This window comes from Carlito syrichta, unplaced genomic scaffold (genome assembly GCF_000164805.1).
Source record: "Carlito syrichta isolate Samal-C Ts95f unplaced genomic scaffold, Tarsius_syrichta-2.0.1 Scaffold301626, whole genome shotgun sequence".
NCBI classification, from domain to species: Eukaryota; Metazoa; Chordata; class Mammalia; order Primates; family Tarsiidae; genus Carlito; species Carlito syrichta.
In genome coordinates this window covers 47,901-72,845 of record NW_007245722.1, presented here as the reverse complement: position 1 = coordinate 72,845, position 24,945 = coordinate 47,901, and the positions used below count along the sequence as shown (strand labels likewise).

The following is a 24,945-nucleotide window of genomic DNA, read 5'->3' as shown; positions in this document are numbered from 1 at the left end:
CCACTCACCTCAGCCTCCCAAAGGCGCGAGATTACAGGCTGAGCCACCGAGCCCGGCATGGGAGGGGTTTTTAAATAGTGTAACCTGGAATGACTTCTTCAAGGAAATGCCCTCTGAGCAAAGACCAGACAAAGTGAAGGAATGGCTGTGGAGCTCTCCAGGACAGGAGCCTGAAGCAGGAGCATCCTGGCCTGTTCAGGAGGAGCAGAGGTCCAGGGCTGGGGAGGAGGAGACAGGGGATAGTGGGGTCAGGGGCTCAGGGGCACATGCAGGGTCAGGTGAGGTCTGGGAGACCACAGTTAGGACTTAGGATGTCTCTTCCTAAGGGTGATGGGAAGCCATTTGGAGGGTCTGTCAGGGAGCCGACATCCTCTTCTCTGTTTGTAGAAGATCATTCTAGCTGCTGCATGAAAAACGGACTGTGGAAAGCCAAGAGCAGAGACAGGAAGGAGCTTAGGAATCTGAGAGAGCAGGAATTCTGGTCAGGGTGGTGCAGGGGCTGGGACAAGAGTGGGGCAAGAGATAACTAGAGTGGGGCATATCTTGAAGGACATTAAGACTAGATTTAGGGTGGGAGGAAAAGAGGCATAAAGGATGACCTCAAAAATTTCCAAAAAAAAATTTCCACCTGAGCAGATGAGCGCCTTGCCCAGAAGCCTTGGGGAGTTCCAGCCTCCCTGCTTCACTTTCAGGAAGGTTCAGGGCCTTTTCCAGAAAGATGCCCTGGCGGCTGCCCAGTTAACCTGCTTCTAATGCTGCTCTCAGTGCTATAGTTGGAGCACTACAGATGAAGAACACTCGACTTAAAGTAAATAAGCACAGACATAAGGTTGCACATCTCCCTGTCATTCATTTCATCTTAATGCACTATCCTGAGTGGAGGGGAAAGAGGTCAGCACATCCTGTATGCAGCCCACCTTCCCATGCCTCTGTCCACCTGAGGGGCTGTGGCAAGCCCTGGAACGGCTCCTCCTGCATGCAAGTGAGGTGTGCTGTTTCACTTTTTTCCCTGAGAGGAATCCTTGGATCCTGGGCTCTTTTTTGTGTAAGATCATTGCCCAGCAAGTGTGTCTCTCAGGAGGACAAAAACTATTTCTTTGGCAAACACATGGTACAGAATGAGCTCCTACTGGATATTAATAGGGTGTTGAATACACAAAAAGGAGTTATGGCTTTATTTATTTGTAAAGGGTATCCTTGTTTTAAATTTGATAACAGCATTGAAAAAACCCAAAGCTTACCTCTGTACAGCTTCCCTAAGCCTTTTCCCCAACTAGAGGGTTAAAGCTTAAGATGAGGGTGTTTCTTAGACTCTCATGCACTGTGTGGAGGGAGAGATGACTGGGAAGATTGTTATAGCCTGGCTGCTGACCAAGGAAGGACTTCAAAAGGAAAGATTTCCTCAGGAAGACTCGAGAGGACCATGAAGGCCACAGGGCTGGTGTCCAGGGATGATGTACTAACTCTAGGAAGATGGCCCTGACATGGTCCCTTCACTGGTTGTTCACTCAACGTGTGTGAAACACATACCTGAGATGGGTCAGGCTTTGTTCTAGGTTCTGGGGAGACATGATCAAATACCATGGATGCTGTGCCTGCATCCCAGAGCTCGAAGAGGAGACAGACATGACAAACATGGACAGATTATGGTAAGGGACATGCAGGAAAAGAACAGAACAGCTTGTGGGCAGGACCTGTGTCTGCAAGGAGGTGACCTTTCTGAGGTGGAGTATGAGGGGCAGCTGCAGGTGATCCTTTTGGTTTCAGGGTGTTGACCCCATGAAAGGAAAATCCTGTGAGAGTCAAATATAGACTCTGTTTTCAGCTGCATGTGTTTTGAGAAAGGCGGGTGGATGTGGAGAACAGGTTCAAGGGAATACTTGCATGCTAAGCCTCCTTACTGACCAGGCTGTTTGAAACAGGTGAAGGACAAGACCACAGGATGTTGACCCAGACAGCGTGCCTCACTCACAAATTCAGGTTTCTCCATGGTTCTTTTACAGCCACTGCGGGATTTGGTTCCATAGCCGAAAATGAAGATGCTCTCCTCAGGCACTTATTCCAAGGTTATCAAAAATGGGTCCGTCCTGTGTTGAATTCTAATGACACCATAAAAGTATATTTTGGATTGAAAATATCCCAGCTCGTAGATGTGGTGAGTAATCCTTTGTGTTTAGTCCTTAACCTGTGTGAATCTAAAGTTTTTTTCTCTTCCCTATGTCTGACATTTCAGTTTTTGAAATGATTTACTGTGAGAGAAAAGCTGCCTGAGAAACTAGTGAAAAGGAGGGAATATGAAGTTGTCAGAGCATGACATATTAGTTAGTGAGGGACCTTTATTGCTGGAGGGTGGAGATGGTCAGGATAGTCACTGCCCTGGCCGGGTTTGCTGAGCACCCAAGGAGAGGTACAAAGGACTGCTGAGAAAGAGGCTGAGCCCGGAGATGGTAGGGTGTGTGCAGGAAATTAATTGACAGTGATGATAAGCCCAGGGCAAGGGCCATCCCTGCTTTCCCTGGACGACCCATCACCTTTCCTGAACTTACCCACACTTTAATATTGTCTGCTAATTTTCCTGTTGGGCTTGCATCTGTCATGATTGTTTTCTTCAGGGAAACCAGAGAAACTTAACTCCCCAAATGCAACAAAACCATCCTTCTGTGGTTTCCAAAGTCCCAAATAATCCTCCCACATTGCTCAAACTCCTTGCATACCACACAAGCATACACACAGTCACCCACCCCAGCTAGCTCAGTATCCCAGGATTCCTTCTAGAAGGCATGCAAAACCTATCTCCAATTTAACTAGTTTCCTTCTGCTTTGTACCTTTAAAGTGCCTTCTGGGTTATGCAATTTTATATAAATTTCATCACAATGAACCGCTACTTGCTTTTGTTTTAAGCAAAATGTGCCTGCTATTTTAGAATCGTATGTCACTTAACTGTTCTTACGCTGAGAATCCTTTGCACTTGAACACCTCAGAAGTAAAATTCAAGCAGGTTTTTCTGATTTAAAAAAACCAAAAAAAAGGCACAACTCCTTTTGATTTCAATTTACAATATCTTTTCGATTGTTATTTTCTTAGGATGAAAAGAATCAGCTGATGACGACCAATGTGTGGCTCAAACAGGTAATTTCTTTTATTTTTTCTTCTGTGTAATTCCTTTATTTTCTGCATATCAGTGCTCCACCAACACTACAACCATAAAGAACACAGTTCCAAGTATTGTACTTTTTAGTTAGGGAAGATCACATTCTACACACTCATTTGCTTATATTAAACAAGATTAACCTCATTCAAAACTTACTGCAGTTTATAAATTCACATAAATACAGAAACTGATGCAATTAAACAAAAATTTTAGGGTCTTATTTTGTAATTCTTAGATTAAAACTTTCTCTGCAGGCTATAATTACTTACTTCATAATCACCAATGGCTATTGTTCAATTTAACTATGTTAATTATAAAGTTTTTATATCCATCAAGAAAATTTAAGTGCAATTTACAATTTCTTACTAAAAGATTTATGGCTTTCCAAATTTCAAATATTTGCTTCCCCCTCCCCTCCTAGATATTTCAAATAAACTAAAAATAACCACATCTCACCTGCAACATTCAATAATAATAATCACTTGATGCACAAAATTTTAACTATGACTCCAATTTTTAAAAAATGTTTAACTCTGCCCCCAGCTATTTTAAGACACACAAAAAAGACTGCCTACCAATCTAACTGTCTTCACAAGGTAGAAATGCTACATTTAAGAATTAACATGAGGATTTCAAGTTTTCTCCAGTTTAGGCATTTTTATCTTTGCGCTTGTTTTGTTTCAGCATGTTACTAGCATTGATATTTGGATAACCAATGTTTATGTGCCTTAAAATGTAATCATTTAAAACACTAAGGATTACATTTATGGTGGAGCTTTAGGAATTTTAAAAAGCAACCAAAATGTTCTTAGATGTGTTTATCAGCCTCGTTTTTAGAGATAGTAGAAATATCTCTAGATATTTAGCATACTAAAGTGAAACTGAGAACTTTATACTTTAGCTGTATCTTGAAATCAAAAATCCCCCTGAACCAGCAGGAGCCTACAACACAACCGTTTCTCATTTGCTTTAAGTAAAACATTTGTCAAGAGTTTTACTTTAATACTTTTTTACTAGCCTTTCACTTTCATACATCTTTGGTAAAAGTTCCGTTGTACGATATGGCCAAAGCACGAAGGACAAATACTGTCCAATCATACCATGATATCCTGCTCAATTCTAGTTTTCAGACACCCTCATAAACAAAGCCCACTCCACCTTTTCCTGTAGACTGTCTTTGCAGCCTACATTTCAGAAATTCCCTAAGTTTAGTTCCTTGAGGATCGCTAAAATTAATCCTTAAGGCTATGTAAGAACCAGATGCCGCTTCACAATTCTTGTATTAAGCATTAATATCATGTTCAGAATATGATCATAGTGGTCTCGATCTGGTTACTGGTCCTAACCAGTTAACCAGTTAATCTTGTTAGGATCTCCATATCACCAGTGACCATACTGCTTACCCTTGAGGAAGAATAAGTTTACATTCATTGTCATCTGTAGGCTCTTTCACTTCATCCTACTTCCGCTTTAATTGTGAACCCTCAAGTCTACACATCACTCATTCATCACATTCCCTGCCTTAAAGGAGACAGTGTACTATTGAACCAACAGGATATCTGACTTACTATTTGCATCAAACAGGTCATTTCAATCCAAGGATTGTGTCTGCCAACCCAGTCATTTGAATCCTTTTCTGTTTAGAAAGGCTCCCATCTGAAGCATAGTTATTTGAGAAGGCATATTGTGTTCCTCAGGGAGATGTCTGGGAATTGTTAAGAAGGGCGTATTCTTTTTATTTGCTCTTGTGAGTATTGGAGTATGGTCCTGGAGCTCCCAGGAGTAACTGTTCTGTCATTGCTCCCAGAGCAAAACTTCCCCAGGGAGTTGGAGTCAGGTAAGAGGGTGGAAGACCGCTCTCCTACTTGGAGCCAGGGCGCTGGTTCCTGGGCTACTTGAAGAAAAATAGAAAGAAAGAAATACTCCAAGATGCATCTTTCTCCCATTCAGGGTACCACAACTAGATGAGAAAATCAGTAATGTCCAATTCTCCCTAGTCACTCTGTCCTCTGTGGGTAGAATCAATCTACTTATAGTGCCTCTTGTTCTTCCTGAGAAAGACTAAGCACAAAGGAGGGAACACCAGAGGGCTGCCGGTCATTCATTTCAGAACAAAGTGAGGCCCAGAGCAATATAATGAATATGAGTTTTTGTGACATCTCTAAAATGCATTTTGAGTCTTCTCAGCTTTCCTCTTAGAAGTTTGCTTTTAGCATGGAAGAGCCTATTTCCTAAAACCATAGGAGTCTATCCAGAGGGATTTGTTCTAGAGTTGTCAGTAAATAATTACCGTTCAAAACCCAATTTCATGTATGCTGTGTAATGGAGAAAATATTAATACTTGCTTGATAGTGAATGAGAAGTTTCATTTAATTGCTTATTTTTGTTTTTACTTTGTTAGTATTTTTTTTTTTTTAGTGAATGTCAAGATGTTGCCTAATCAGCTCATAGATTTAAAATATTACTGATGGGATATCTTTCTGCTAATGGTTTCTGAGTAACACAAAAGAAACTCTGAGAAGATTCCATAAACTTTATTTTGTGTCATCAAATATTTCCCAACCCAAAAACTTTAATCAGAGTTAGAGAATTATTATAATTTTAACTACTTTCTATTCCTCTGATTTCTTTAGTTGGAAGATATGTTAGCAAGTGGTAAAATGGATCTGCATGTCGTCTTACTTGCAAACAAAAATATCCAGGAGAAAAATAAGCTGGGAATGTATACATAAAAATACAATTTAAGTAAGCACATCTTGCTGTGTACATATCTCATTTCACAGTGACTTAACCCACTTTTCCAATCCAAAGACTGTGGGATTTAGAAGCATTTTTAGTTGATAAAGACTAATATTAAGTCCTGTATTTGAGTCTGCAGGGGAGAAAACAATTTCTACCTTCCTCTTTAAATATAAATAGGCCTAGGAAGTTAATAAAAATAAAACCAACCCGAATGCCCTTCCTCCTTCACACACTCCTCCTTCCCCAACTGCTCAAGATTAAGTAAGGTTTTTTTGTTTTGTTTTGTTTTGTTTTGTTTTTTGAGTCAGAGTCTCACTCTGCCGCCCAGGCTAGTGTGCAGTGGCATGCTCAAGGCCACCCCAGTGTCAACTTGCTGGGCTCAGGAAATCCTTCCACCTCAGCCTTCCAAGTAGCTGGAACTACTGGTACCTGGCTAATTTTTTCATTTATTGTGGAGACGAGGTCTCACCAAGTTGACCAGGCTGGTCTCAAACCCGTGGGTTCAGGCCATCCTTTCGCTTCGGTCTCCCAAAGTGCTGGGATTACAGGCTTGAGCCACCGCTCCTAGCCAAGTAAGATCTTATTAATCTCTTCCACAAATACTGAACCAGGGACTCTTGACCGTAATATTGAGATAGCAGGTGCTTTTCACTTGTCTTGTGATTTTAAAACGAGGAATCATTTCAGCCAAAGAGAACAGCATTAGACATGCAGGGGTGGGAGTCTCGGGTTTCTCGGGCCTCCGCTATAGCTTTGGAAACGACTTCCAGCCAAGTGTGCCATCAGACTCCCAGGAGCCTGTAAATGCCATCAGGCCAAGACTAAATTAAATCCTAAACGTCTGCAATGTCCAAAACTGAGCAAGAGAAATCCGTTGGAGCAGAGCAAGTTGGCACTTGAAAAAGTCAGCCTGCTGACTTAAGTTCCCATTTCATAAAAGCAATGAGAATAATAGACATTTTTTGTACTAATTTAAGGGATACAGTGAAATTTTGTTGCATGAATATATTGCATAGTGATGAAGTCTTGACTTTTAGTGTACCCATCACCAGAATAATGTACGTGGTATCCATTAAGTAATTTCTCATCGCCCATCTCCCTTCCATCCCCTACCCTTCCGAGTCTCCAGTGTCTATTGAAAATAATAGACTTTAATTGTATTTAATTTACAAAAATTGTCATATCTCTTATCTCATTTAATTATCTCATCCACCTGAATTAGGAAAGGAGCTATCATTACCCCCGATTTACAGAGGTAGAAGAGTCAGAAACTCATCCATCTGGAATCTGGGTCTCCTAACCCCTGTGCAGGGCCTTTTGTGCCTTGTAAGCCTCTTCACTAAATCCTAAGACCTGTTTCTAAATCACAGGAGGAGTCAAAGCAAGAGCAACAAAGCTGCACCTTCCAGAGAGCTACAGAGATTATTATCAAATGACAACCATTCATGTAGATTGATTTTTGAGTGGGAAATGTTACAGTGGGTATTAGTCAGTGAGTGCTATATTATGACACAAACCATGTGGGAGCAGAAAGAAAAGTAAATTCTTTGGCATTGGGTGTCAGGCAGGGAAGGCTCTCTGGAGGAGGAGGCCTTTAAACTTCACCATGATGTTACTTTCATACTTTTTTTTTTGGCTTTTTAAAGCTAAAAAGATAAAAGAAATGGAAAAAACAAGATGAAACTATGTGTATGCACATTGGTGTTTTATACATAGCTTATTTCAAGAGGAGCTAATAATTATAATAATAATACCTAGGGTTTACTGAGTACTTACTAAGTGCCTGGCACTGTGCTGAGTGTGTTATGGGATTGGTCTCATTTAATTCTCATAGCCACCCTAGAAGGTAGATTCTATTATTATCCTAACTTTGCTGATAAGGAACTGAGGATCAGAGAGTGGAAGTGACTTATCCAAGGTCACACTCTATTACGTGAAGTCTGGCTTATGGAGAGAAATTGTTCCCTTGCCCAAGACTAGGGGGTGTCATTACTCTTCCTGTGTAGTCTATTTCCTAATCCTGGCCTTCTAAGACTTTGATTCCTCACTATCTAGGATATCTCATGAAGGTGGTCTAGAAAGATTCTTAGGGGATTCACTCCATCTTCCATTTAATCAGCAGGATGTATGGAAATCCTATACACCGGGCACTCTGTTGGGTCCTGGACATTCAGAAAAGTAAGACACAACCCCACCTTCAAGGAGAGTACATCGTGTTAGTTATGTAAAATACCATTACTGCAGTATGATAAATACCACAAAGAAAGTAAATATAAGGATATGTGCCAATAAAAAATGACAGTGAGACAGAGAAAAAGTCAGGGGAAACTTCCAAGGGGAGGAGATGTTTAATTTGGGGCTTACGGACAAACAAAAGTCCTGTAAACTACAAAGGTGGAAAAATTGTGAACCACTGAATAGAAGGCCCAATGACACGGCTGTCCAAAGGCTCTCACATCCAAGCAAACCCACTGGAAACTCTTTCCAATCATCCCTGTGTCCCACAGTCAAAGGGGAAACAAAATTGCCCACTTCCTCCTTTTTCCTCATCTCCCTTCCAGATAACAAAAAATGCTAATTCAGATCCACACGGAGAATGCAATTCTACATACTAGAACAAAAGTATGTTTCATGGTAGCATGCGCAGTAGAGATGCTTGTGTTTTTCACCCACTTTTCCTGCCTCATCCTCTATTTCTGTAGCTCTACTCTGTATATTTAGATATTCCTCTTCTGTCATCTCAACCAAAGACCTTTATAAAGCACAAGTCTAATGACATCCATAGAAAGTCTTCTACATGGAGCTATTCTTACTTTATTGATTTTACTTGGCAAACTTTTTTGTCTTTCTCCTTTGTACTTCCAGAGAGTAATCAAAACTCTGTTAACCATAAAGATATTATTAACATTGACTCACTAAAACTATAGGAGAACATTCTCAATGCCCCGGCCCCTCAGATTCTGTGTCATCATGTTCAAGGTTAGAAAGACTGCATCACAAGCACCTTGGGGAAAACAGAAAATGAAACTGGCCTGTTTTTAATGACACAGGGTTGGACACTTTGCCTAGATGTTACCATACAAATAATCACGATGACAACAAATGCCATATTTATTCAACTCAACAAGCATTTCCTAAGAACCTACTTCACACTGGGTACTGTGTGAGGCCCAGAGCTGGGTGCTGTTGAGTATAAAAATAAGACAGCAAATACGCAGTGACCGGGGCTCCATTGTAACCGAGACACAGTTTGCTCTCCTATCTCCATGACGATCCTGAGGAAAATAAAACTGCACGAATATCTGCCAAGGCCAAGAACTTAAACTAATGGTGTTTTTCCAACAGTTGATTTCTGTTTTAGGTCAACAAAAAGTTCAGCAAACATGGTAAGGTAAAGTCCTCATTGGATAGATCCTTGGAGCTGGTTTTGGGGAGAAATAAGAAACAAATGTGCCATGGAAAGTAGGCTAGCCCTAAAGGTCTGGGTGCTCTCCCTAAAACTCTAATATCATCCACAACCTGGAGTGGCACTTATAAATCTGTGAATGCAGCTCAGACCTCTACTTGCCATCTTTTTTCCTTACTTCTCTACAGCTTCACTCTGACCTTAGCAAAGGAGGCCAAGTTTGGACTTCTTATTCAAGTGGACTCTGGATCAGAATTGAGTAGGGGTCAAAAGGCCTACTATTTAACCTTGGGCAAGTCATTTCACCTCTCTGATACTGTCTCTTCATCTATGAAATAGAGGCAATGCCTAGCTCACGGTGTTGTTAGGAAGTTAAATAAGATAATGTGTACGAATGTGACTAGCTCAAAAAGTGTCACTTCCTGTTGTCACCTCTGTGACTTTTTCTATCCTGAATGACAAATCACATTTTTTGGCCTTAATAACGCATAGCTTTAACTGGAATATGAAATATAATATGTCATGCTGCTGGTTTTAAGATAAAAATGAATCCCCATCAGTTTGGCTTTAAGAGTTTTACATCCCAGAGGCTGCAAATCAAGGCCATGGAAGGAGTATTTGTTCTTTATTTATCATTTGGTGTTTGTATTAAAGTAAGAATATGTTGAAGACTTTATTTGTAGTAAACAAAAAAAGTTATGATTTAAGTTTAAATGAAATTTGGTTCTGGATTGTGGTAATAGACATTTATGTATGATAGTTCAGGTAATATATGTAAAAAGAGACAATTTTAAGGGAATATGTATCTATTTGATATGGATTTGAAATTGCACTTTTTCAAATGAAGAAACCTAGACTCGGAGCATTTTTCCATTTTTTTCTTAGTCATAGATTAACTTTGATATTTGGCTCTGACATATCCTGTGTGCTTCTGTTTCCTGCAAAAACACGGCTCTAAGGCCAGAGGCTGCTGTGATGTGCAGCTGATGTTTGTCAAGGGCTTTGTGAGTCTCGGCTAGTACTTACTACACAAACACAGGATATGATTGCTAATCTCTCGCTTGAAGAAGGGTGAGGTGGGAGGTTAATCTCCAGATGGCACCAGGGCTTTAGAAAGAATAGGGACGTGACCAGAAAATCTCACAGCTCTTTAGAGAACAAGACAGAGGGTCTGGGCTTTGATGCCATAGCAGGACACCACTTGCAAACATCCGTGGTTGCGTCTACACCACAGTCGTGCTATAGGGCTCCACCAGCATTCTGGTGAAAGTGCTTCCTGGTCAGAGCTGGGTAAGTCTCTGGAGGGGCATCTCAGGAGAGCACTCCTGGTTCCCCAGGTCTGGTGACAGAAGGACACTGAAGCTGTGAGGAAGTCTCCTTCAGCCCCACAGAGGAGGGCAACAGCTAGAGACCAGGCACCTGTCCAAGTTGTACAAGTGAAGGACAGCCCTGGTGTGGAACCTAGGACTCAGCTCTGATCCAGGTTGCTTTCTCTCTTGGGGCACCAAAGTCAGTAGCACTGACCTTGCCCACCCAGCCTCATTTTCTTTAGCAATCAGGAATACAACCTGAATCCCCCAGATCACTTTATGTCCTCCTCAAGGATTCAGATGCATCCCTTGCTCATTCTTTCATTAGTTCCTGCCTCAGCCCCTTCCCATAGGCTGTTCCATCTGCAGCCAGTCTCTCCCTGGCCCGTCCCACTCTCTACCCCATCCCCACTTCCCTGACTCCTATACCATATGTTTCAGTTGAAATGTCATCTCCTTGGAAATACCTTCCCTGTCTACTTTGCTGTTCTCTATCTTATACCCAAAAGGTCTCCTTTATTTCTTTTTAGAGACAGTATATTGCTCTATTACCCAGGCTGGAGTGCAGTGCAGAGGTCTTAGCCTCACTGCAGACTTTAACTCAAGGCTCAAGCCTTAAAATGGACTCAAGTTATCCTCCCACCTCAGCCTCTGAGTAGCTGAGACTAAAGGTCTGCCACCACACCTGGCTAATTTTTAAATTTTTCATAGACAGGATCTCACTGTATTGCCCAGGCTAAAACTGTCCTTTACAGCAACATCATGAGATTTGCTAGTTGACTTGCTCTTGATCTGAGCCAGCCCCAGGCAAGGCAGGGAGAACAGGCAGCTGTGCTCAGTGCTCACACATGCCTCGAATATTTGTTGAGTGAATGAGCACCTCAAAAACGTCAAGCTACACAAACCACTACCTCTGTGTTATCTGGTCCCAGCTGTTAGTCCTGCTGCTGGCAATCAGGTAAGCAAGATAAATCTTTCTGACTTAGAAATGCCTCCCCTGGGGCTTGCCCCAGTTCCTTTAAAGCAACTGTAAAACTGGGATTTGTTTGCTGCAATCTGCAACAAGGTAACAGCCTAGAATCTTTGTCAACCTCCACCCTTCTTTGCAGGGTAGAGCTGGATGTAGGTAAAGACCAGCTGTGGCTGTAGAAGGGGAAAACTGAGTCCAAGAAGCAGTTGATTTCATGTCCAGTCATCTCTACATTGCAGGTAGAGGAGCTGAGTCCAGGCTCATGAGCTGTACTTACTTGCGCCATTTTTAGAGATGGGTGAGAGAGTGAGAGCACAGCTCATCTGGCCTGCCCAGGTCTGCATCTGTCTCTGGTGCTCCTGGCTGTGTGCCTGCAGCGTGCGATGCTGCACACTTGCCCAGACTCTTCCCATTGTCTACCAAAAACATTTTGGTTGCAAGCAACAAAAATCCTAACCCAAACTAGCATTAGCAAAAAGAGAGTTCATTGGCTTTCACAAGCTGAAAAACCAAGGGACAAGGCTGGCTGGATGTGCAGCTTAATCCAGGGGGTCACACAACATTGCCAGAGCCTGGTGTCCTCCCTGGTGTCTCTGGGCTTCCTGTCCCCTGGGTTGACTCCAACCTCTAGTGGAGGCAGAGCGGCTACATCAGCCCCAGCTCCATGCATACTATGGGACGTTCAGCAGAAAGAATGCCTGCCTCTCTTCCAGTGCTCCTGGAAGTCTCCTGCTGTCCATCAAACCTGACTTGGTTGCCTGCTGTCCCTGAAAGTCACCAGGGGCAGGTCTGAGAGGCATGCCTACTCTGGAGCACAGGGGAGCTGGTGGGTTGAGAGTAGAGTGAGGGGGATCCCCAAAAGGAACCTGGGGTTCCCTTACTGGGAGAGGGACAGGTGAGCTGAGGGAGCAGCCAGCACACGGCCAGCTCATTTCCTAATTCACCCTTCTCCTCTTCCCTTGGAGCTCTCTTGATGTGCCCCTCCTTTCTCACTGCTTTGGCTAAGCAAGGTCCACTGAGGCTCCTATCACCACAGCGTAATCTCCTTTCATAATTCTCCCAGGTGCCTCTTCACTGAACTTGGGCACAGTTAATGTGCTTTTTGGTATAACCCCCCTGACTTTTCACAGATATTTCACTATTAAGGCCAAACTTTCCTTTTGTTTTGTTGCTTTTGCCTTCTTTCTTTGAGAGAGGGCAGATAGAGTAAGGTACTGTCTAGCCTGAGGACATGGCTGAAAGACTTCCTAGCAGCCCCAAAAATACCTGCAAGTTGAGCCCCAAGAAGCCTCACAAAGACAGTGAAGGTATGAAGGATGTTAGGCCACATGTTTTCCCACTGCAACATAGCAACGTAGCATGGGAGAGGGAGAAATGAGCTGGATCTGTTTAGACGGTCCTCGGCTCTAATCCAACAAAGCTGCCTCTTACGACAGGGCCAGTGTGGTGTGCATGGCACCCCTGTAATTGGATGATACAACCCACCCAGCCATGTGCAGAGTCTAGAGTCCTGTTTCCCTCACTGGCTAGCTGTGTGGCCCTGGACAAGACTTGAACTCTCTAAGCCACGGTTGCCTCATCTAATACAGCGTGAATAATAGGGAGCCCACAGGTAGTTGAGAAATTTAGTATTAATAGATAGAAAGCACTTAGACCAATGCATGGCATGTCACCAGCACATCATCATTATCAATAAAGGTAACTTTAAACATTATTATTAGCATCTTCATTATTAGTAACAAAAATGATGTTTTTAAAGTATGGCACATTTTAGGCTGAGTATGGTGGTTCACATCTATAATCCCAGCACTTTAGGAGACTGAGGTAGGAGGATTGCTTGAGCCCAGGAGCTCTCCAACTAATAAAAAAATTAGTCGGATGTGGTAGCATGTGCCTGTAGTCCCAGCTGCTCTGGAGGCTGAGGTGGAAGGATCACCTGAGCCCAGGAGTTTGAGGCTGTGAGGAACTATGATTGTGCAACTACACTCCATCCTGGGTGGCAGAATGAGACCCTGACTCAATAAATAAATAAATAAATAAACAAATGCTTTTTTAAAAAGATGGCACAGTTTTATTAATTTCATAAACTGCTCCCCAAAGTGAAAGTAAAAAAAAATTTGGGCAACCCCTTCAGGTCCCCTCCCACTGTGGGAGATTTTCTATCCTCTCAATAAATCCTGCTTTTAAAAAAAGAAATTCAAGATGCTAACAGGGAAATATGTGGGTTGCTTTCCTCTTAATTAGCACGTACTTGTATCAGATATTTGGAGAATTATAAGAATGCATTTTCAATCCTACAAACAAAAGGTTATTTTATTTTATTTTATTTTTTTGAGTTGGAGTCTCACTCTGTCGCCCAGACTGGAGTGCAGTGGCCGCTCCCGGCCACCGCAGCCTTGACCTGCTGGGCTCCGGCGATCCTTCCGCCTCAGCCTTCCAAGTAGCTGGAATTACAGGCATGCGCTACCATGCCCGGCTGATTTTTTGATTTATTGTAGAGATGAGGTCTCGCTGCCCAGGCGGGTCTCGAACCCGCGGGCTCAGGCAATCCACTCACCTCAGCCTCCCAAAGGCGCGGGATTACAGGCTGAGCCACCGAGCCCGGTTTAAAAGGTTATTTTAAAAAATGTTTCAATAGCTGCAAAAGCACAAGGTTACCTACCACCTATTTCACAGCCTTCATCTTTTCTCAAGGAAACCACACTGTATTTTCATTTTAATTCAAACAAGATCAGGAAAAGCATTAGAACAGCTCTCCTTACCAAGACATCCTCATTCTCCATAAGGCAGCAGTCTACCTGTTTTCTTTCATGAAATGAAAGATTATTGCATAAAACCAAAGTATGTCATGACTACAAGAGGCTAATCACAAGGATACAAAGAGGGTTCAACATTTTAAAAAGTCAGTCAATGTAATTCATCATATTAAAAGATTAAAGAAGAAAAACTCAATAGATGCTGAAAAGCTTTGATAACATTCAGGATCCATTGATTTAAAAAAACCAAAAAAACTCAGCAAACTAGGAATAGAAGGAAGCTTCCTTAATCTAATAAAGGGCATTTACAAAAAGCCAAACATCTCACATGATGCTTCATGAGGAACAACTGAATGCTTTCCCCCAAAGATCGAGAACAAGGCAAGGACATCTATTCTCACTATTCCTGTCCACTGAACTGAAGTCCTACCCAGTGAATTAAGACAAGAAAAAAAATAAGTCATTCAGATTGGAAAGGAAGAAAAAAACTCTATTTGCAAATGGCATAGCTGTCTATGTAGCTAGCTATGTTACCTAGGCTGGTCTCTAACTCCTGGGTTCAAGCAATCCTCCTACCTCACCCTCCCAAAGTGCTGGGATTACAGGTGTGAGCCACCACACTCGGCCTACAACTGTGCCACACTTTAAAAACCTCCTAAAACTAAATGGCTGAGCAAGGTCACAGGATACAAGGTCAATATACAAAAGTCAATTGTATATCTATATGCTAGCAATCAGCAATTGAACATTATTTTTTTAATTAGTGTACCATTTACAACAGCACCAAAAACCCATTAACTACTTAGGAATAAATCTAACTAAATATGTACAAGGTCTATATAGTGAAAACCACAAAACATTTTTTAAAAAATCAAAGACCAAAATAAACTGTGAAAAAAATTATATTCCTGAGTCGGAAGACTCAATGTTATGATGCCAGTTCTCCCCAAACTGATATTCAAATTAATCACAATTAAAATATCAGCAGGATTGTTTGTAGATAACAACAAGCAGATTGAAAAGTTTATATGTAGCTAGGCGCAGTGGCTCAATCTGTAATCCCAACACTTTGGGAGGCTGAGGCAGGAGGATTGCTTGAGGCCAGGAGTTCAAGACCAGCCTGGGCAACAAAAAAATAGAAAAATTAACCAGGCGTGGTGGCACGTGCCTGTAGTCTCAGCTATTGGGGACATTGATGCAGGAGGATCGCCTGAGCTCAGGAGGTCAAGGCTGTTGTGAGCCGTGATTGTGCCACTACACTCCAGCCTGGGTGACAGTGAGACCCTGTCTCAAAAATAAAATAAAATAATAAATAAAAATGTGTATGTAAATGCTAGAGAATAAAAATAGCCAGAACAGTTTTGAAAAATGATAAATTGGAGGACTTACATTCCCTGATTTAAAAACTGAACATGAAACTATGGTGGTAAAGAAGTGTGATACTGGAGAAAAGACAGACACACAGATGAAGGAAACAGGACAGAGAGCCCAGAGACAGACCCATGCACATATGTGGTTCATTGATTTTTGACAAAAGTACAAAGGCAATTCTGTGGAGAGTGTTTAGTCTTTACTACAAAGTGGTGGGACAACTGGACACCCACAAGCAAAAGAAAGTGAACCTCAACCCATACTTGCACCTTAATACAAAATTAACCAAAATATTGATCTTAGACCAAAATGTGAAATTTAAAACCACAGAATTTCTAGAAGAAAGCATATGAGAAAATCTTTGTGACCTTGAATTAGGCAAAGATTTCTTAGATATGACACAATCCATAAAATATACTGATAAAACGAACTTTTAGAACTTAGTCTTGTGGAAGAAACTATTAAGAGAAAAACAAAAAAGACTGGGAAAGGATATTTGAAAATTAAATATTTGATAAAGGACTTTATCCTGAATATACAGAGAACTCTAAAACTCATTAAGAAAGCAAATAAGCCAGGCTCGGTGGCTCAGCCTGTAATCCTGCGCCTTTGGGAGGCTGAGGTGAGTGGATTGCCTGAACCCGCGGGTTCGAGACCCGCCTGGGCAACTTGGCGAGACTTCATCTCTACAATAAATAAAAAAATGAGCCGGGCGTGGTAGCGCATGCCTGTAGTTCCAGCTACTTGGAAGGCTGAGGCAGAAGGATCGCCGGAGCCCAGCAGGTCGAGGCTGCGGTGGCCGGAAGCAGTCACTGCACTCCAGTCTGGGTGACAGAGACTCCAACTCAAAAAAAAAAAAAGAAAGCAAATAACCTGATTTTTTAAATATGCAAAAGCTTTGACAGACACTTCACTAAACAGGATATATGAATGGTAAATAAGCACAATAGAGAGAGGCATGATTAGTCATTAAGAAAATGCATATTGAAAACCACGAGATGCTACTTCACAGCTATTATAATATAGTTAAAATTCAAAATGTAACAACACCAAGTGATGGAGAAGATGAAAACCAGCTGGAACATTCATGCATTGCCAGTGAGAATGTAAGACGATTCATCCACTCTGGAAAACAGTTTGGCAGTTTCATATAAAGTTAAACATATGTTTACTCTATGACCCAGCCATCCCACACCTGTTTACCCAAGAAGAATAAGAACTTTTTTCACCCCCCTAAAACTGTACACAATGTTTACAGTGGCTTTCCTTGTAATCATCAAAAACGTGAAAGAATCCAAATATCCTAACAGGTGAATGAATAAACTATAGTGCATCCATACAAAAATGAGCAAACTACTGATATGACAACATAGAAGACTCTAAATGCATTGCTAAGTAAAGAAGTCAGTACTAAAGGTTATGTGCTGTATGATGCCATTTATACGACATGCTGGAAAAAAAATATAAGAACAGAAAACGAAACAGGGATTGCCAAAGAGGGGTTGGAAGTGTGTGAGGGGCTGATTACAAAGGGATAGCACAAGGGAAATTTGGGGGGCACAAAACCTTTTGGTATCTTAATGGCAGTAGTAATTATACAACTGTTTGCTTTTAGAACTGGACACAAATAGAGTCAGTTTTATTGTAAGTAAATTTTTTAAAAAGTGAATAAAGTGGAAGTGAAACAAACCAGAAATGCTACTATGTGTTAGTTCTGAGACTCAGACCTGCCAGTGATAGTAAGAGTCTCCTTAGCAGGAGACAAATTATTCATGGAGAGGAAATTACACTTGCTCTTCAAAATGTACAGAGGAGGAGGGGAGGAGAGAGAAGCCTGTGAGAACCAAGGAAACATGGTAAATACTTTGACTGGGCTCTTAAATTGTCAGTCTTTATATGTATGATTTCCCATAAATAGCAATGCAAATATTTTATACTTAAAATTTTAGCCTTTTAAAGACTCATGTTTTTTAAAATTTGCTTTGCAAAGATCAAGTCTCAAAGATATTGTCTAGGATAAACAATGTTTCATCTGTGGTGAGGAGTGCTGTCATCTTCCAGGCATCATACATATTTCAGTATTTTACCATCTAGTGAAATCATCCACCTGCTGACTCCTGATTTTTTAATGATAAAGTTGGCATTACTGGGCTCCAGGAAGCTTTACACTGGGCATACCCTTCTAACTATGAAATGTCACTTAACATTATCCTATGTCAGTATGCAACTGTCCACACAAGGGACAGTGGAATAGAAGAATTTCATTTTCAGATCAGATTTCCTAAGATACTGGATCCAAAATCTTTTTAATAGAGTCCACTTCTGCTATAATTGGGTCACCCACACATCATCCTCTTGGCTTTCATAATCAACTAATAGGTTTATTTCTCTGGGTTTATCAGCTCCTGTATATCATGCTAAATGATTTCATCCTTATAAAGAAAAAGACATATGCATCTGGAGTCAGACCATATTAGAAACACAATTTCAAATTACAATTGAGAGTTTGCAAAATAAATTCAGATTAAATTTAAAACAAAATTTTTGGAAAGTATTTTTTAATGGATGTATGTTATAACGTTATCAAGAATAGTCAGTGAATAATGAATGTTTCATATCAACATACTAGGTGGATGTCTGTCCAAGACTTCTGAGTGATGCTCACAGTCATTTGTACCCATTATCCTGAGATTAAAATATCACTGGATGGACCCTCATAGAATAAACTGAATTAGATCCATCATTGCTTTTCTTTTTTTCTTAAGAGAAAATAGGTTGAAAAGATAGATCAGGAATCAGTGGCATTTGCTGCCAAGCCTCTTGTTTGTGAGGCAGACATGGCAATTTTGGAAATAACCGAACAGGTAAGGTGTGTGGGCCAGAGTGAGATCAGAGGCCAGGTTGACTCTGGTTGACTCCTGGAGCTATTATGAATCCTGGGCAGGGTCCTGAGGCCTAACCTGCACAGATTTCCCTTTCTTGAAAAAACAATGGATTGATAAATAAACGGAAGTGTAACCCAAAGTCTAACATTGAATTTTCAGAATGAAATTATAACATCCTAATTTCATGCAGGAATGGACAGACCACAAATTACGCTGGAATCCTGATGAATATGGTGGAATTCATTCAATTAAAGTTCCATCCGAATCTCTCTGGCTTCCTGACATAGTTCTCTTTGAAAAGTAAGTGTCACAGAAGAAAACTATATTGGTCCAATAAACACTAGGAATAGAAAAGTCTGACTCCGGCAAAGTAATTAAGAGAAATATTCTACTTTAAGTAACAAAATAGTTATTTATTTTTAAATGATTGTTTGACATTTCAGTAGGAAGGTAATGAAATGCAAGTAGTACAATGCTAGGAAAAACAAAAACAAAAAACCAAACTAGTACGTTCTCAACTAATGGTGAAAGTGAAATTCCTTTGATTGCAGCGCAGATGGACGTTTCGAAGGCTCCCTTATGACCAAGGTCATAGTGAAATCCAATGGCACCGTCATCTGGACCCCTCCTGCTAGTTATAAAAGCTCCTGCACCATGGATGTCACATTTTTCCCGTTTGACCGACAGAACTGCTCCATGAAGTTCGGATCCTGGACTTATGACGGTACCATGGTTGACCTCATCTTGATCAATGAAAACGTCGACAGAAAAGACTTCTTTGATAATGGAGAATGGGAAATACTCAACGCAAAGGGGATAAAGGGAAACAGGAGAGACGGCTTATACTCATATCCGTTTATCACATATTCTTTCGTTCTGAGACGCCTGCCTTTGTTTTACACTCTCTTTCTGATCATCCCCTGCCTAGGGCTGTCTTTTCTGACAGTTCTTGTGTTCTACTTGCCTTCTGATGAGGGAGAAAAACTCTCATTATCAACGTCTGTCCTGGTCTCTTTGACAGTTTTCCTTTTGGTGATTGAAGAGATCATCCCATCTTCTTCAAAAGTCATTCCTCTCATTGGAGAGTACCTCCTGTTCATCATGATTTTCGTGACCCTGTCCATTATTGTTACGGTTTTTGTCATTAACGTCCACCATAGGTCTTCCTCTACTTACCATCCCATGGCCCCCTGGGTGAAGAGGCTCTTTCTGCAAAAACTTCCAAAATTGCTTTGCATGAAGGACCACGTGGAGCGCTACCCTTTCCTAGATCAAGAGGAGAGTCCACCAGTAGCGAAAGGTAAAGTCCTAGAAAAAAAGAAACAGAAACACTTCAGCGATGGAGAGAAGGTTCTGATTGCTTTCTTGGAAAAGGCTGCTGATTCCATTAGATACATCTCAAGGCAAGTGAAGAAAGAGCATTTTATCAGCCAGGTGAGTAAACTGATATGCATAACAACACTGCCATTGAAAGCTGCCAGAGACTCACCTTTTGACATATTACAACAAAATGCTCTCATGGTTTAGAATGTGATGTTTGTTACTAGATGTAGCTTTACACATACTCTATTAAAACAAGTCCTGACATAAAATAAGGATTTTAGTTTGAATTTTTACAAGATAGTTTATAAAAACATAATGAGCAAAAGTAAAGTAGCTATAGATTAAGCGCAAGTTCTTACAGTTAGCTCCAATTCTGTTTTAAATAATTCAGTTATAGATTTTAAGTTGGTTTTCCTGGTCTCTGGTAATTTACCTCTCATTTTTCATGGGATTTATAGATATATTCATCCACAGTATTTAGAAATAAAAGACCATAAGGAATCTGATTTTAAAATTAATATAAAATTTAGTGTTACAGTAGATACTTTGATGGGGAAAGAAGATGAGGCTACTTAGTTCACAGATTTAAAAACAAAAACAAAAAACATGAAGGAAGGGTGTGGATTTTAGACTCAAGGCAGTCCTGGGCTCAGATTGCACTCCTGTGTGACTTGAGACAAATTGCTTAACTTGAGCTTTCATTTTCTGAAACCTACCCTTAAAAGATTACTGTGAGGAATAAAAGACATAAAATACCAAATGTGCACAGTGTGCCTAGTACATATAGGCTCAGCGTCATGATTATGTAAGCAGTCAATGAATGTTAATTCTCATCTTTATCTTTATTCTAAATGGTCATTTCCCAATGGAATAAAAAAGACTCTGGCAATCCTTCCGCCTCAGCCTTCCGAGTAGCCAGAATTACAGGCGTGCGCTACCACGCCCGGCTGATTTTTTGATTTATTGTAGAGATGAGGTCTCGCTGCCCAGGTGGGTCTCGAACCCATGGACTCAGGCCATCCACTCACCTCAGCCTCCCAAAGGCGCAGGATTATAGGCTGAGCTACCAAGCCCGGCTAAAAAAATTTTTTTTTGAGTCAGGTTCTCACTCTGTCACCCAGGCTGGAGTGCAGTGACATACTCACGGCTCACTGCAACCTTGGCTTCCTGGGCTCAAGCAATCCTTCTGCCTTGACCTCCAAATAACTAGGACTACAGGTACATGGTATCATGCCTGGCTAATTTACTGATTTTTTTTTGTAGAGACAAGGTCTCACTATGTTGCCCAGACTGGTCTCAAACTCCTGGGCTCAAGTGATCCTCCTGCCTTGGCCTCCCAAAGCGCTGGGATTACAGGTGTGGGCCTCTGCACCTGGCCAAAAATATTATTTGATATACAAATATTCACTGTAAAATGTGTTAGTTGTTTAAAACATGCTACATATTTTCACCAATTTACAGGGTTCAGTTATTTTACTCTCATACTGGTGAAAATTAGTGCCAAGAGCCTGCTCCCATAAACAAACTTATGAGTTTTTGTTGTTGTTGTTTTTCAGAAACATCCTACTACATTTTATCTTGCCTTCACAGATCCTGCTTTGTATATCCTTCTTCCTAATGGTTTGTCACATTTTTTATCCACTTAAAAAATATTTTAAGGACTAGAAAAATGACTGCTGCCATAGAAATCACATTCAGGCCAGGCTCATTGACTCAGCCTATAATCCCAGCACTTTGGGAGGCCAAGGCGAGTGGATTGCCTGAGCCCGTGGGTTCAAGATCAGCCCCAGCAACCTGGCGAGACCTCGTCTCTACAATAAATCAAAAATTAGCCGGGTGTGGTAGTGCATGCCTGTAGTTCTGGCTACTTGGAAGGCTGAGGTGGAAGGATTGCCGGAGCCCAGCAGGTTGACGCTGGGGTGACTACAAGTGTCCCACTGCATTCCAGCCTAGGTGACAGAGTGAGACTCCAACTCAAAAAAAAAAAGAATGCGTATTCAGCTATTAGGTTGGGAGGTTTTCTTATTTGTTTCTTCACATCTTTTACAAATGCTAATATGGGGAGACTCATCAGAAGCCCATTCCTCACCACCACACAATATACCTACGTAACAAATCTTCACATGTACTCCTTAACTCTAAAGTAAAATAAAATTAATTAAAAACAAAACAGATAGATAAAAATACTAACAAATATTTGGATAGTTTTTAGAACAAAAGTTATAAGGGTAACAAAAGATCAGCATAGGAAATTTGAAAAATACAAGGTAGTCTAAATAAGATTAAAATAATTAATAATCCTTTTAACATGTTTAACATTTTGATCTATCTTCTTGTGTTTTTTCCCAAAAATTTTATTTCTGACCTCTGTAAGTACAAAATACATTCAGGTTCTGTTCCAGTAACAACTTCATATCTACCTGCCCCCAGGACAGGCCTCCTGTCCTGTTCCATTTCTACAAAATCCCCACATAGAAACAAGACATCTATTTTCTCTTTAAAAAATGAGTACTTAGGCTGGGTGCAGTGACTCAAGCCTATAATACCAGCACTTTGGGAGGACAAGGGTAGAGGATTGCCTGAGCCCAGGGATTTGAGACCAACCCGGGCAACTTGGTGAGACCTTGTCGCTACAATAAATCAAAAAATTAGCTGGGCATGGTGGCACGTGCCTGTGGTTCCAGCTACTTGGAAGGCTGAGGCGAAAGGATCACCTGAGCCCAGCAGGTCAAGGCTGCGGTGGCTGTGAGCATGCCACTGCACTCCAGCCTGGGCAACAGAGTGAGACTCCAACTCAAAAAAATAAAAATTTTTAAAAAAATGAGGACTCCCCCCTTTCAGATGTCACTTGCCTGCCAGCCTGCTTCTGCTCTGGGTTTGCCCTTTGGGACCTATGACCTGCTCCCCCGGCTCCCCTTCCTAACACTGGGGACTTGGTCTCCTCTTACCCTGATGACTTCCTGTCTTCACCTGGTCAGTTCTCTTCCTGGGCAGTGTCCTTCCTTCTGGAGCTGCAACAGCCAGACCCACACATGGAGTAGAAGAAAAGAAAGTCTGTGACAACTGGTCACAGATATTTTTAAGTTATACACTTGTGATTTATTTCATATGCATATCAGAAAGTATTTATGTCATACTTATATCCCTGTAGGATATACTAGCTTTTTATTTGTGTAAAAATAAGCCTTTTCCCATTCCGATTGGTAATGTTTACAGTGTATCAACACTACTGTTGCTATTTTACTTTTTCAATGTTGATGTAAGCATTCCTATATACCTGATGTATGAGCTGTTTTCTTTGGGCACTGTCAGTGAAGTCCCCAGGAAGAACCTGGGCCTGTGCTGTGGGTGACATGTCAGGTGTGTTATGCAATGTAAGTGCTATAAGTCTCAATATTACTCTTTTTAAATTCCTTGAAATGAATTCAGAACAGTTGCCCAGCATTTGGAATGAAAGCCTTTTCTTTCTTTCCTTTTTGTCTTTTGCAGGTGGTACAAGACTGGAAATTTGTAGCTCAAGTTCTTGACCGAATCTTCCTGTGGCTCTTTCTGTTCGTGTCAGTTACAGGCTCAGTTCTCATTTTTACGCCTGCTTTGAAGATGTGGCTACACAGTTACCATTAGAAACAAGTCTCCAGAGCAATTTAAAAAACATACTATAGAGACAAAAATCACACAACTTGGAACTTGCCACTACCAACTGGTAGCATGTGTATAGAATCCAAATGCACTGGCTTGTTCTAGACCAGACTGTGTAGTCTTCATGGAAATGAAACATCTCTTGATTGGGGAATCCCTGGTAAATGTGCATTTGCCCAAGTTAATTTATGGTTGTCTTGAGAGTCAGTTGGCTTTTCACTTTTGTTTTTTTTTAAAGTGAGCAGAGATTTTTTTTTTTTTTTGGCTTACAGTTCTGGAGGTTGGGAAGTCCAAGCGCAAGAGACTGGCTTCTGGCAAGGGCCTTCTTGCTGAGTCTTAACATCAAGGAAGTCATTGCATGGCTACAGAGATAGCAAGAGAGGCCAAACTTGCTTTTATAGCAAACCCAGTAACCTGCAGTAACATTAATCCATTAAAGGCCTCACATCTTAACACTGTTGCATTGCATTGGAGATTAAGTTTCCAACACATAAACTATGGGGGACACACTCAAACCACAGCACCCATTATCTCACAGCTCAGGGCACTGAGCACAGACTGAGCAAGCCCTGGAAAGGGGGCAGGATCCAGCACAATATGCCCACAGCCCTCCTTGTCTGTGTCAAGAATCCCAGGAGAACCAGGAGAACTGGGCTAAAATGAAGAGTTGGTCTTACAGTGCTGGGAAACCATGCTATCCAAAATAAGCCAGGAAAATTCAGATAATGTCTGTTGTAACACCAGAATGATGCCTACTCATTTGTTTAGGCACCAACTAAACCCAACAAAATAGAAATAGCCATTCCAAGTTCACAGTCTTTGACTCAGACTGTTAAGAGATAACATTGATTTCATAAAAATCAATTTTTTTTAGTTGGGGTCTCACTCATCACCCAGGCTGGAATGCAGTGGCACAATCACTGCATTTTACAGATGAAACCAGAATGTACTGTGAGTTGTGATTTGTTTTAAGGTTATACTAAAATAACTTACAACAGAAACAAAATCGTCCACTGCCAGCAGCACATTCATTCATACCCATCATGCTCTCCTCTCAATTAAGGTACTGAGCACTCTCTGATGATGTTTTCTGAGTCACTTCGTCTGTTTATGTCCATTCCAGTAGTGTCCTCAAGGCCTCCCACTCTGCTTCCTGAGTCCCCCGATCCTGGGGATGCTGCATGCCACCCCATTCCTTCTCTAGACACTGAAGGTACACCCACTGGGGTTCTCTAGGCCCTCCAAAATTGCTGCAGCTGCCAAATCCTTCAGCTTAAAGCAATTATCTCCTCACCCAGTCATAAATCCAGTCCCCTATGGGGAGAACTTTATTTTAACCATAGCTCTTGCCAGCAGTTTGTGGCTAGGACTTTAAAAACCCAGTCTTAGAC

The 24,945-nt window shown here is 41.3% G+C and overlaps 1 protein-coding gene across 1 annotated transcript in view; it reads left to right on the top strand.

Moving 5' to 3' along the window:
- The window catches only part of CHRNB3 (cholinergic receptor nicotinic beta 3 subunit), a 31,026-nt gene extending 7,368 nt beyond the window's left edge, over window positions 1-23,658 (top strand). The window contains exons 2-6 of the mRNA XM_008054991.1: window positions 2,004-2,155; window positions 3,086-3,130; window positions 18,783-18,892; window positions 19,144-20,026; window positions 23,405-23,658. Of these exons, the coding sequence (XP_008053182.1) occupies window positions 2,004-2,155; window positions 3,086-3,130; window positions 18,783-18,892; window positions 19,144-20,026; window positions 23,405-23,539 (1,325 nt within the window). The 3' untranslated portion in view covers window positions 23,540-23,658. The remainder of the gene's footprint in view (window positions 1-2,003; window positions 2,156-3,085; window positions 3,131-18,782; window positions 18,893-19,143; window positions 20,027-23,404) is intronic.
- Window positions 23,659-24,945: the final 1,287 nt, after the last annotated feature.